Below are 15,177 nucleotides of genomic sequence, written 5' to 3' on the forward strand. Positions count from 1 at the left end.
GTAGGTTTATGACAGTCATAAATACCTCTTCCCCCCTTTTTCCTCTCTCTACCCTACTGATGTTATATTTGCAAACCCCTTGGTTAACATAGAGATTCTGGGAACATCAGAAGGTGGGGGGAAATGAACTACATTCTAGTAATCCGACCAATTGAACATATGCGGTGGTACTTAATGAATATGATGTCAGTTCGGTTGTCATCTGAGACATTCTCATCAATGATAAGATGACATAAACTCTACAGTGGAAAGTCTACCCATCAGAGGTATCTGATTCACATGGAATTGTTGTTCAATTTAAATGTTTGAATATGAAATTATTCGTGATGGGATGAAATGTGATTTTAGCTTCCAAAAGAGAGATTTGGGTTTTCATAAGGTTAGGGCTCTGCTCAATCAGTGGCCCGCCCCTGTGAAGAGACATGGGCTATAAAACTTTTCAAACACGCCCTCCTCTCCCTTCCTATATAAAGCCTTGACGACAATATAACCTCCTGTTCCGAGGATGTGAGGACGACAGTCCGATGTCAGAATGGTTCAGATAATAACTACAGAACAAAGCCAACATCAGCGTGAGCCTTGGTTGCGAATGGTATGAATTTTGAACTCTTATTCACTACAGAAGTGATACCTCCTAGCCGTTGAGTTAGCAACAGCAGATGCAAACGAAGGTTAGGAAGGAACAGACAGAGTATCCCGTCTATCACACAACAATGTTACTACAACGTATCCAATTGACCACCAGAGACATTCTTCAAAGGACAAAGGACTCTGTTTGGCAACACGGTCTTCCATCTACCACCAACCTACTGAAGTGCAGCTCAGAGTAAATATTTATTGCATTTTCCTTTTCCAATTGGTTGGTAATTTATAATGCATAAGATTTATTAACGATAGCACAGCTTCTTCCTTTGTTACTCAGTGTTCCCGCTCTTTCTCTCAACCCAGCCCCTTTTCGTTTGTGTAACAATCAGTCATATCTGTTCCGCCCGCTAGGGACGTTTTCCTTTATGACGTAATTTGTAATCAAGTTATGATGAATTATGTGTATGTGTAAATCTGCGTGCTTAGTTAGGTAGCTAGTAAATAAATAATTAAACACAATTTTGTATTGCTGATTCAACTTGTTAGCCAGGGTTCGTGAAGATAACCAAGAATTTACAACTTTCAGATGAGACTGAATTAAGATGATGATTAATATTCTCTGCTATGGATGTAAAATATTACTAGGTCTTTAAGAGTTTATTGGGAAGATAACAGCTCTATAAATATTATTTTGTGGTGCCCGACTCTCTAGTTAATTACATTTACATGATTAGCTCAATCAGGTAATATTAATTACGGAGAAATTATTTTATAGAATAGCATGTCATATCACTTAATCCGGCATAGCCAAAGACACGACAATGTTAATATGTTTTGATGATGCCAGTGAAGTCAGGTAGTCGGGCAAGTCAGGTAGTCGGTCAAGTCAGGTCGTCAGTCAAGTCAGGTCATCAGTTAGTCAGTCAGGTAGTCAGTCAAGTCAGGAAGTCAGTCAGTCAGGTAGTTAGTCAATCAGGTAGTCAGTCAAGTCAGGTAGTCAGTCAAGTCAGGTAGTCAGTCAGTCAGGAAGTCAGTTAGTCAGTCAGGTATTAGTCAGTCAGGTAGTCAGTCAATCAGGTAGTCACACACAAACAGACCCTAAGGTTTTCTAATAATTTCTACACAATCCATCATGATTATCCATCTTGACTAGATAGATGTTGTCATGACGTTGGCCTGGGGGGTAGGTTTATGACAGTCATAAATATGTTTTGATGATGCCATTACTTTGACACATACAGTACTGGAATGTGCATGTGTCTCTTCTTTTAAGTGTATTACTCAAAATCCACTTTTATGATCCCGATAATGTCAAAATGTTTATGCGCTGGAATTTAGTTCAACATTATGCACAGTGGACAATCAACCCGTGGACAGTCAACCAGTAGACAGTCAACCAGTGGACAGTCAACCAGTGGACAATCAACCAGTGGACAATCAACCAGTGGACAGTCAACCAGTGGACAATCTTCCAGTGGACAGTCAACCAGTGGACAGTCAACCAGTGGACAATCTTCCAGTGGACAGTCAACCAGTGGACAGTCAACCAGTGGACAGGTTGGACAGTCAACCAGTGGACAGTCAACCAGTGGACAGTCAACCAGTGGATAATCAACCAGTGGACAGTCAACCAGTGGATAATCAACCAGTGGACAGTCAACCAGTGGATAATCAACCAGTGGACAGTCAACCAGTGGACAGTCAACCAGTGGATAATCAACCAGTGGACAGTCAACCAGTGGATAATCAACCAGTGGACAGTCAACCAGTGGACAGTCAACCAGTGGACAGTCAACCAGTGGACAGTCATCCAGTGGACAGTCAACCAGTGGATAATCAACCAGTGGACAGTCAACCAGTGGACAGTCAACCAGTGGACAGTCATCCAGTGGATAATCAACCAGTGGACAGTTTTCCAACCAAAAGTATCTACAGATGGTACAAACATTTCAAGAATTCTAGGAAGTGACTTAAAAAAGGAAACAAAACTACAAAGAAGTCCCTATATGTTAATTTATTGTCAGTACTCAGTACAAATGTATACTGTCCATATTCATAAACTTGAACCAAAGAGTTAAGCCAAAATGACCTGACAAAGTGTACTTACAAGCTGTTACGTTAAAAAGTACAAATAGGTACCAAGATAATCACACTGAGGCAATATGTAAATTAGTAAAACACCATTGAAATACTGCTTAAGTCAACCCTTTTGTTGTACACTCACCAATCAATTGCAACCAATCAATTCCAACCAATCAATTCCAACCAATCAATATAAGTCTGATCTTTTAACAGTTTTTTTCTTATTTGCCATTCAGATTCATTGTTTTGTTTAAAACGTATCTCTAACCAATCAGATTCATTGTGTTTTGTTTAAATGTATCTCTAACCAATCAGCTTCATTGTGTTTTGTTTAAACTTATCTCTAACCAATCAGATTCATTGTGTATTGTTTAAACCAAGTAAATCCTAAGCCATTGATAACAACTTCATTGTGTTTCAATTGAATTAGAATTTGAGATAAATACTATGTATGAATTATATGAAGAGGGGAAAAATATATGTATTTCACCACTGTCTGCTACACAGTGTTTCCGTCTAAAACTTCCGGAGAATTTCATTGAGAATCTGCTGATGCTACTGTAAGCATTCAATAGATCAGGGAAGGGAAACTTTGATTGGGGGTGGGGCCACCAAAAATCAGAACTCATTATTTAAATTTGGGGGGATGGAATTTATCTGAGGGCCTTCAAAAGTGGGGGTGGCCCATTCCTGCACTAGAGGAAGGATTTAAATAATCACACTTCACAAGTCAATCTGTTTGAAACTAAATTGTCTCTCTGATTGAATCAAGCTCTCTTCATGTAGAGCTCATACTAGATATATAGTGGCACGACCTCTTAATCAAGCCATTCAGTCACTAGTTTATAAAGTCACTAGTACATAAACTCATTAGTTTGTAAAGTCACTAGCTAGTTCATAAAGTTTTGTTCACAAAAAGTGCCTATTCATTAGAAGACATACCTTCTTGTAAACATCGTAGTCTAAAAACGTTTTTTTTTCATCCATCAAAGACCAAACAAACACTGCCCAACGAGTTGCCCGTAGCAATACTAAACATATACAGTACATTACAAAGCTAGCTACTTCAAGACATGTTTCCTATTTAGGAACATTAGATTATGATACGTCTTCAATATGGCCGATCATTCAGCCGCTACAGTGCAGTTCAGTTCAATTCAGTTCAATTCAGTTCAGTTCAGTTCAGTTCAGTTCAGTTCAATTCAGTTCAATTCAGTTCAGTTCAGTTCAGTTCAGTTCAATTCAGTTCAGTTCAATTCAGTTCAGTTCAGTTCAATTAAATTAAATTAAATTAAATTCAGTTCAGTTCAGTTCCTACCAGGTCAAAGTTGTACTTTCTTTTATTTTTCTTTATTTTACATCTTGGTCCCAAGCCCAGCTTATAAAAAGCATTCATCTTCGTTAGACAAAGTCACAAACTCTCTCATCCTGACAGCATTTGGTGTCAGGCCCGTAGAGGTATCTCGTTTATCAGGTCTGGTCCCAGGTAGAGTTAGCGGACCAATTGTGCCACGGATTCAAACCCTCTATCTCTATAATCCAATCATTATCTTTTTTTTCATCTTCATGAACCTCAAACAGCATTTTGGTATCATTGTTTCTCTCCCCCTCAAAGGAAAGTCTATTCAGCAATACAGTCTTTCTCACAGCGTTCATTGATTTTCCAAACCACGTTCTGTCATTGTCTTTCCAAACCACGTTCTGTCATTGTCTTTCCAAACCACGTTCTGTCATTGTCTTTCCAAACCACGTTCTGTCATTGTCTTTCCAAACCACGTTCTGTCATTGTCTTTCCAAACCACGTTCTGTCATTGTCTTTCCAAACCACGTTCTGCCATTGTCTTTCCAAACCACGTTCTGTCATTGTCTTTCCAAACCACGTTCTGCCATTGATTTTCCAAACCACACTCTGTCATTAGCTTTGTCCCCTGTTACCCCCTCAGACCTCGGCGTATCACAGTGTTATTCCCTAATGTTCCTACTACGTCCTTCAGCCATGTCCTTCAGGCCCTCCATAGGCTTCATGACCTCGAAGGTGGTGAGGGACTTCTCCTTAATTTTCCCACTCTTGTCCACGTGTCTGATGCTCTGTGTCACTGTGATGGTTACCTGCTTCGTGGACATCCTGTTGTCTTGCCATTTAGTCTGTGGGGGGAACAAGGGTAACTCTTTATGAATGTGGTATATATGTGGTATATACACTACCAGTCAATAGTTTGGAAACACCAGCTCTTTCAACGGATCTTCTTTATTTTTAAAACTATTTTCTACATTGTATAATAGTAGTGAAGATGTCGAAACGATGAAATAACACATATGGAATCATGTAGTAACCAAAAAAGTGTTTAAAAAAACCTATATATTTTATATATTCTTCAAAGTGGCCACCCTTTGCCTTGACGGCAGCTTTGCACACTCTTGGCATTCTCTCAACCAGCTTCATGAGGTAGTCACCTGGAATGCATTTCAATTAACAGGTGTGCCTTGTTAAAAATTAATTTGTGGAATTTATTTCACTCTTAATGTGCTTGAGCCAATCAGTTGTGTTGTGACAAGGTAGAGTTGGTATACAGAAACGACAGTCCATTATTACTTTAAGACATGATGGTCAGTGAATCTGGAAAATTTCAAGAACTTTGAACGTTTCTTCAAGTGCAGTAGCAAAAACCATCAAGCGCTATGATGAACATGGCTCTCATAAGGACCGCCACAGGAAAGGAAGACCCAGAGTTACCTCTGCTGCAAAGGATACGTTCATTAGAGTTACCTGCACCTCAGATTGCATCTGAAATAAATGATTTTTGATTCCAAATGCCATGTCTTTGTGAGATGCAGAGTAAGTGAACTGATTATCACTGCATGTGTGGTTGCCACCGTGAAGCATGGAGGAGGAGGTGTGATGGTGTGGGGTGCTTTGCTGGTGACACTGTCTGTGATTTATTTAGAATTCAAGGCACACTTAACCAACATGGCTACCACAGCATTCTGCAGCAATACGCCATCCCATCTGGTTTGAGCTTAGTGGGATTATCATTTGTTTTTCAACAGGACAATGACCCAACACACCTCCAGGCTGTGTAAGGACTATTTGACCAAGAAAGAGAGTGCTGGAATGATGCATCAGATGACCTGATCTCCACAATCACCGGACATCAACCCAAATGAGATGGTTTGGGATGAGTTGGACCGCAGAGTGAAGGAAAAGCAGCCAACAAGTGCTCAGCACTTTAACACTTTTTTGGTTACTACATGGTTCCATATGTGTTATTTCATAGTTTTGATGTCTTCACTATTATTCTACAATGTAGAAAATTGTAAAAATAAAGAAAAGCCCTTGAATGAGTAGGCGTGTCCAAACTTTTGACTGGTACTGTGTGTCGTATGAATGTGTTGTGTTATGTTGGTACTCTTCAATTGTTACTAAAGAGAGAATGGTTTGTCACCATTATAGGAAAAAAAACTGTTTAGATAAGCAAACATAATAATTTGTGGTATTTGAAAAAAGATATACAATATATTGCTTATGGATGTGGTATGTACGGGTTATGAATGTGGTATGTACGGGTTATGGATGTGGTATGTACGGGTTATGGATGTGGTATGTACGGGTTATGAATGTGGTATGTACGGGTTATGAATGTGGTATGTACGGGTTATGAATGTGGTATGTACGGGTTATGAATGTGGTATGTACGGGTTATGGATGTGGTATGTACGGGTTATGAATGTGGTATGTACGGGTTATGGATGTGGTATGTACGGGTTATGAATGTGGTATGTACGGGTTCTGAATGTGGTATGTACGGGTTATGAATGTGGTATGTACGGGTTATGAATGTGGTATGTACGGGTTATGGATGTGGAATGTACGGGTTATGAATGTGGTATGTACGGGTTCTGAATGTGGTATGTACGGGTTATGAATGTGGTATGTACGGGTTATGAATGTGGTATGTACGGGTTATGAATGTGGTATGTACGGATCATGAATGTGGTATGTACGGGTTATGGATGTGTTATAAATCGACTATGTAGGTAAACTTGAAGTGTTACCGAAACAAGAATGTTTTAATACATTGTGGGTAAATCCAAAAAGTATTTTGTCAATGAATCTCATCCTCAACCTCCTCAACTTCAGAGGGAAGAGAAGAGTGTATTTTGAACAAGGACCTTCTCCTCCAATGCTCTTACAGGTTCCCATTTTGAGAAGGAGATGAGAGAGAATCGAGGAAAATACTTTTAAGATTCAACCATTAACTTACTATTCCCTCAGTGATAGAGTTGACTTACTATTCCCTCAGTGATAGAGTTGACTTACTATTCCCTCAGTGATAGAGTTGACTTACTATTCCCTCAGTGATAGAGTTGACTTACTATTCCCTCAGTGATAGAGTTGACTTACTATTCCCTCAGTGATAGAGTTGACTTACTATTCCCTCAGTGATAGAGTTGACTTACTATTCCCTCAGTGATAGAGTTGACTTACTATTCCCTCAGTGATAGAGTTGACTTACTATTCCCTCAGTGATAGAGTTGACTTACTATTCCCTCAGTGATAGAGTTGACTTACTATTCACTCAGTGATAGAGTTGACTTACTATTCCCTCAGTGATAGAGTTGACTTACTATTCCCTCAGTGATAGAGTTGACTTACTATTCCCTCAGTGATAGAGTTGACTTACTATTCCCTCAGTGATAGAGTTGACTTACTATTCCCTCAGTGATAGAGTTGACTTACTATTCCCTCAGTGATAGAGTTGACTTACTATTCCCTCAGTGATAGAGTTGACTTACTATTTCCTCAGTGATAGAGTTGACTTACTATTTCCTCAGTGCGTAGGACGCTTCTTCTCTGTACTGTGACAGGTGAGGGCTGAAGCGCCTGGTTGTGGGAGGGCAGTATTGCGGGGTGGGCACTCAGCTTTACATTGTTCAGTCCTGCTTCAGACATGTCAGAGCACACCTGTAGATAGGCCTGGGCTGGGGCAGGCAAGCCGTCTTCAAAGAAATCTGCATCTAGAAGAAAACACCTTTAATGTCCCCCTTTATCTACCAGTCTCTTGTGCAGTGGGCTCCCAAGTTGCACAGCGGTCTAAGGCACTGCATCTCAGTGCTAGAGGCATCACTACAGACACCCTGGTTCAAATCCAGGCTGTATCACAACTGGCCATGATTGGGAGTCCCATAGGGCGGTGCACAATTGGCCCAGTGTCGTCTGGGTTTGGCCGGAGTTGGCCGCCATTGTAAATAAGAATTTGACGTTTTCGAACAACTTCTAAATTTGACGTTTGAGAAACATGGATGAATGTCTAATTCTGATGTGAGACTGTGAGAGCTGGTTGAAACACCACTGCTCGATGCATAGGTTTGTCACATCTGCACTAAGTGAATGAGTCATGCAGCCTAAACATTGTTTCCTTGTTACACATGATAATGGATGATAATGGATCTCCCTTAGTGACCACTAAAATACTTACTATTTCCATGGTAACTACAGGCCTTTTGGCAATGTTTTCAACCTTTGCTGGCTTCAAACACATTCCACAGAAGGCCTAGTGTCTGCGGAATTTAGGGTTTTCCTTTCAAATAGGACCTAGACAACCAGGTGAGGGGATTTCCTTAATAATCAGTGACCTAGACATCCAGGTGAGGGGATTAATTTAATAATCAGTGACCTAGACAACCAGGTGAGGGGATTTCCTGAATAATCAGTGACCTAGACAACCAGGTGTAGGGATTAACGTAATAATCAGTGACCTAGACAACCAGGTGAGGGGAGTTCCGTAATAATCGGTGACCTAGACAACCAGGTGAGGGGATTAACTTAATAATCAGTGACCTAGACAACCAGGTGAGGGGAGTTCCTTAATAATCAGTGACCTTAAGTGAGGAGTGAAAACCTGCAGACACTCGGCCCTCTGTGGAATGAGTTTGACACGTGTGCCCTACTGTACATAGTGCAATACTTTGGCCCAGAGGTCTATATAGCAAATAAAATGGTGTTTCAGGTGCAGCCTAAAGCCGAACCAGGTACGTTCTCTTACCAGGTGTGATGGTTTTCTCAGAGACGAAGCTTTCAGATGAGTTCTCAGAAGGGATATCCATACTCTGTATGGAGGAGAGTGGGATGTCTGTGTCTGTACTGGTCAGCCAGGTAGATTCTGTTTCCTTGGTCCAGCTCTCCAGGTACCTAGGCTCCAGAACATCAGTCCTGCTGCCACCACACCCCATGGTGCCTCCTATAGTTCCCCCTACTTAGCAGGGAGGGAGGGACAGACCAGATTCTCCTCAGACAGAGAAAGAGGAGGGAGAAACCCAAACGGTGGGACTCTGGCTCTTGGGTCCTCTCAGACAGAGACAGACAGGTACCTCCTCTCAGACAGAGACAGACAGGTACCTCCTCTCAGACAGAGACAGACAGGTACCTCCTCTCAGACAGAGACAGACAGGTACCTCCTCTCAGACAGAGACAGACAGGTACCTCCTCTCAGACAGAGACAGACAGGTACCTCCTCTCAGACAGAGACAGGAAAATGAAGAGACAGACAGGTACCTCCTCTCAGACAGAGACAGGAAAATTAAGAGATAGACAGGTACCTCCTCTCAGACAGAGACAGGAAAATGAAGAGACAGACAGGTACCTCCTCTCAGCGGGCGCAGAGAAGGGAGGGATCAGAGCTGTGGATTCTATGTTTCAGAGGTGATTTGGAATCCCACTCTCTTGAAGAGATAGCCCTTACTGGGACTCGTAAGCCCGGATGTTGTAACCCTAAGTTAACTCTGATGTTGCCCTCTGACCTTTGGTCTAATGGGTTGGTGAGTCAGCAGGAGACCAGGATGTCCTCTTGGTCTAATGGGTTGGTGAGTCAGCAGGAGACCTGGAAGTCCTCTTGGTCTAATGGGTTGGTGAGTCAGCAGGAGACCAGGATGTCCTCTTGGTCTAATGGGTTGGTGAGTCAGCAGGAGACCTGGAAGTCCTCTTGGTCTAATGGGTTGGTGAGTCAGCAGGAGACCTGGATGTCCTCTTGGTCTAATGGGTTGGTGAGTCAGCAGGAGACCTGGAAGGCCTCTTGGTCTAATGGGTTGGTGAGTCAGCAGGAGACCTGGAAGTCCTCTTGGTCTAATGGGTTGGTGAGTCAGCAGGAGACCAGGATGTCCTCTTGGTCTAATAGGTTGGTGAGTCAGCAGGAGACCAGGATGTCCTCTTGGTCTAATAGGTTGGTGAGTCAGCAGGAGACCAGGATGTCCTCTTGGTCTAATGGGTTGGTGAGTCAGCAGGAGACCTGGAAGTCCTCTTGGTCTAATGGGTTGGTGAGTCAGCAGGAGACCTGGAAGTCCTCTTGGTCTAATGGGTTGGTGAGTCAGCAGGAGACCAGGATGTCCTCTTGGTCTAATAGGTTGGTGAGTCAGCAGGAGACCTGGAAGTCCTCTTGGTCTAATGGGTTGGTGAGTCAGCAGGAGACCAGGATGTCCTCTTGGTCTAATAGGTTGGTGAGTCAGCAGGAGACCTGGAAGTCCTCTTGGTCTAATAGGTTGGTGGGCCAGCAGGATGCCTGGGGTTGATTGCAATGTACCAAATACATGAGATCTAAGAAAGGAATCTGCCAGATGTCAAGAAATCAGCAGGAGATGCAATCCTATCTCAAGGGGAAGGGTGAGGTGGTTTGTAGTGGCGTTCACTACCAGCACCCATTTGTTCGATTTTCCGCCATTTTGTTAAAATCACTTTAGTTGATTTGTTTCAGAAGAATTATTGGGGTCTTTTTTTCTACAGATTCCTGTTCCTCTGCAGGTGAAGTAGGACACACAGTGGGCGGGTCTTACATCTCACCTGGCCAACCGCTGCGCCTGCATTATCAACATCCCATTGGTCCAATGACATATCAGTCTGTCAGGGAAGGGAGCCTGAGGGGTTTTTGCCTAGGGAAAGGATGGAGAAAGCATGTCAACTGTGCATGTCATTTGTTGTGCATTATAAAGTGACATCTTGTTGTGTTATTAGCTGCTGTTTTCTGATTGAAATGAAATGCCCCAAGCCTATCTGACACAGCAAGTAGGGTGACTGTCATCTTAATTGATTGTTTCCATGTCTAATATTTTGCGTGTTTTTTTGAACGTTTTTTTGTGCAAAATGAAAATTACTGTTTGGGATTTTGAAATCACGCTGACATCATAACCAACTGAAATGTCATATATATATACATATATATATATATATATATATATTTATTTTACCAATGTATCGAAATACTGTATGCATTAGCGATGTATTGGCACACGCCTGTAATAACAGTACGACAACACAGAGCACCACATCTATGTCGTTGTGGGCCATAATAACATCACAATAAATCAATGACGTTTCAATAGAAAATTAGACAGATGCGACGGAAGAAACAAAAAATATGAACGTGAATGGCTAATATTCAGCTGTAAGAAAGGCTACCCTTTTTTTCGTGTGTTCATCTGATATAAAAAGCAATAACAATAGTCTTGCGCTTGCATTAATTTACTTACTATCCACGAACATCCACCTGGTTCCTCTTTTTCCGCCTGACCTCTCCGCCTCGCATCCCTCCTTTCAGAGCGAGTAGCCTTCCACCAGAGCCAGTAGAACCACTGGGCCAATAATGACACTCCCCCTTCACCGTGTGTGTGTTACGCGCGCGGGGGCTGGCGCTCGCAAGCGTGAACGAGCCTGCCCTATGCGCGCATATTAGTGCTTGTAGCCAATTTGAACATTGATAGCAGAAATGCCACGTCATCTACAGTCTCTTGATTCGTGTCTCACATATTCTCCGTAATGGGGCTATAGTGAAAAAAACATACTGTCATTTATTAGACCTTCTTCTCTTTAAAGCATCACACTGGATTATATTTACAATGGGCATTACAGGTAATTACATTGTAATTAATTGCTCTTTGAAAAATATATTTGTATTCCTTATTTTACCTGGCTACTCAGAGTACATTGGAAATGAACTAAAGGAAAAGCACGTCATGATGCCGGATGTAAAATCCCTGACACACCTACTCTCTGCTCACTGTGAGGCATCTGTGTATGAGTCAGATGTATTGTGTAATGCTAAAGAGATGATGTGCATCCCAAATGGCACCCCATTCCCTAAATAGTGCACTACTGTTGATGAGGCCCATAGGACTATGGTCAACAGGGAATATGATGCCGTTTGGGAAGCTCCCAAAGGGTTCTTCGGCTGTCCTCATAGGAAAACCCCTTAAATAACCCTTTTTAGTCCCAGGGAGAACCCTTCTGGGTTCCATGTAGGACTCTTTCCACAGAACCCAAAAGGGCTCTCCCTGGAACCAAAAAGGGTTCTCCCTGGAACCAAAAAGGGTTCTCCCTGGAACCAAAAAAGGGTTCTCTCTGGAACCAAAAAGGGTTCTCCTATGAGGACAGCTGAAGAACAATTTTGGAACAGTTTTTTTTCTAAGAGTGTAGTGCTGCATGTCCTTTGTTATCCATTTATAGATGTTATTTTACATTATACTATACATTATATATTATACATTATACTATACATTATATATTATATATTATATTATACTATACATTATATATTATACATTATATTATACATCATATTATACATTATACTATACATTACACTATACATTATACTATACATTATATATTATACATTATACTATACATTATACTATACATTATATATTATACATTATATTATACTATACATTATATATTATACATTATACTATACATTATATATTATACATTATATTATACTATACATTATATATTATACATTATACTATACATTATACTATACATTATATTATACATTATATTATACATCATATTATACATTATACTATACATTACACTATACATTATACTATACATTATATATTATACATTATACTATACATTATACTATACATTATATTATACTATACATTATATATTATACATTATACTATACATTATATATTATACATTATATTATACTATACATTATATATTATACATTATACTATACATTATACTATACATTATATTATACATTATATTATACATCATATTATACATTATACTATACATTACACTATACATTATACTATACATTATATATTATACATTATACTATACATTATACTATACATTATATATTATACATTATACTATACATTATATATTATACATTATACTACACATTATATATTATACATTATATTATATTATATTATACATTATACTACACATGATATATTATACATTATATCATATATTATATTATACATTATACTATACATTATACTATACATTATACTATACATTATATATTATACATTATATATTATACATTATACTATACATTATATATTATACATTATATTATACATTATATATTATACATTATACTATACATTATATATTATACATTATACTATACATTATACTATACATTATATTATACATTATATTATACATTATATTATACATTATACTATACATTACACTATACATTATATTATACATTATATATTATACATTATACTATACATTATACTATACATTATATTATACATTATACTATACATTATATATTATACATTATACTATACATTATACTATACATTATATTATACATTATATTATACATCATATTATACATTATACTATACATTACACTATACATTATACTATACATTATATATTATACATTATACTATACATTATACTATACATTATATATTATACATTATACTATACATTATATATTATACATTATACTACACATTATATATTATACATTATATTATATATTATATTATACATTATACTACACATGATATATTATACATTATATCATATATTATATTATACATTATACTATACATTATATATTATACATTATATATTATACATTATATATTATACATTATATTATACATTATATTATACATTATATTATACATTATATATTATACATTATATTATACATTATATTATAGATGGACTTTATACATTATACTATACATTATATATTATACATTATATATTATACATTATACTATACATTATATATTATACATTATATATTATACATTATATTATACATTATATTATACATTATACTATACATTATATATTATACATTATATTATACATTATACTATACATTATATATTATACATTATATATTATACATTATATTATACATTATATTATACATTATATTATACATTATATATTATACATTATATTATACATTATATTATACATTATATATTATACATTATATTATACATTATATATTATACATTATATATTATACATTATATATTATACATTATATTATACATTATATTATACATTATATTATACATTATATTATACATTATATTATACATTATACTATACATTATATATTATACATTATACTATACATTATACTATACATTATATATTATACATTATACTATACATTATATTATACATTATATTATACATTATATTATACATTATATTATACATTATATTATACATTATACTATACATTATATATTATACATTATACTATACATTATATTATACATTATATTATACATTATATTATACATTATATATTATACATTATACTATACATTATACTATACATTATACTATACATTATACTATACATTATATATTATACATTATACTATACATTATATTATACATTATATATTATACATTATATTATACATTATATTATACATTATATTATACATTATATTATACATTATATATTATACATTATATTATACATTATATTATACATTATATATTATACATTATATTATACATTATATTATACATTATACTATACATTATATTATACATTATATTATACATTATATTATACATTATATTATACATTATATTATACATTATATTATACATTATATTATACATTATATTATACATTATATTATACATTATACTACACATTATATATTATACATTATACTATACATTATATTATACATTATATATTATACATTATATTATACATTATATTATACATTATATTATACATTATATTATACATTATATATTATACATTATATTATACATTATATTATACATTATATATTATACATTATATTATACATTATATTATACATTATACTATACATTATATTATACATTATATTATACATTATATTATACATTATATTATACATTATATTATACATTATATTATACATTATATTATACATTATATTATACATTATACTATACATTATATTATACATTATACTACACATTATATATTATACATTATACTATACATTATATTATACATTATATTATACATTATATTATAGATGGACTTTATAGATTATAATATAGATTTTAATATACATTATATTATAGATTGTATTATAGATTGACTTCATAGATTATATTATAGACTTCTGTATCAATCGTTATAAGGAGTGGACGATCAGGCACAGCGTGATTTAGGATCATCGTAATTTATT

At 36.1% G+C, this 15,177-nt stretch overlaps 1 protein-coding gene across 1 annotated transcript; it reads right to left on the reverse strand.

Annotated features, from left to right (window-relative positions):
- Window positions 1-2,561: 2,561 nt before the first annotated feature.
- On the reverse strand, window positions 2,562-11,351 carry baalcb (BAALC binder of MAP3K1 and KLF4 b). The gene is made up of 4 exons (XM_031836756.1): window positions 11,185-11,351; window positions 8,712-10,587; window positions 7,490-7,683; window positions 2,562-4,812 (listed from the first exon to the last, which is right to left on the reverse strand). The coding sequence occupies exons 2-4, from the start codon at window positions 8,896-8,898 to the stop codon at window positions 4,630-4,632; spliced, it is 564 nt and encodes a 187-aa protein (XP_031692616.1). The 5' UTR covers window positions 8,899-10,587; window positions 11,185-11,351; the 3' UTR covers window positions 2,562-4,629.
- Window positions 11,352-15,177: the final 3,826 nt, after the last annotated feature.

This window comes from Oncorhynchus kisutch, linkage group LG12 (assembly GCF_002021735.2).
Source record: "Oncorhynchus kisutch isolate 150728-3 linkage group LG12, Okis_V2, whole genome shotgun sequence".
NCBI lineage: Eukaryota > Metazoa > Chordata > Actinopteri > Salmoniformes > Salmonidae > Oncorhynchus > Oncorhynchus kisutch.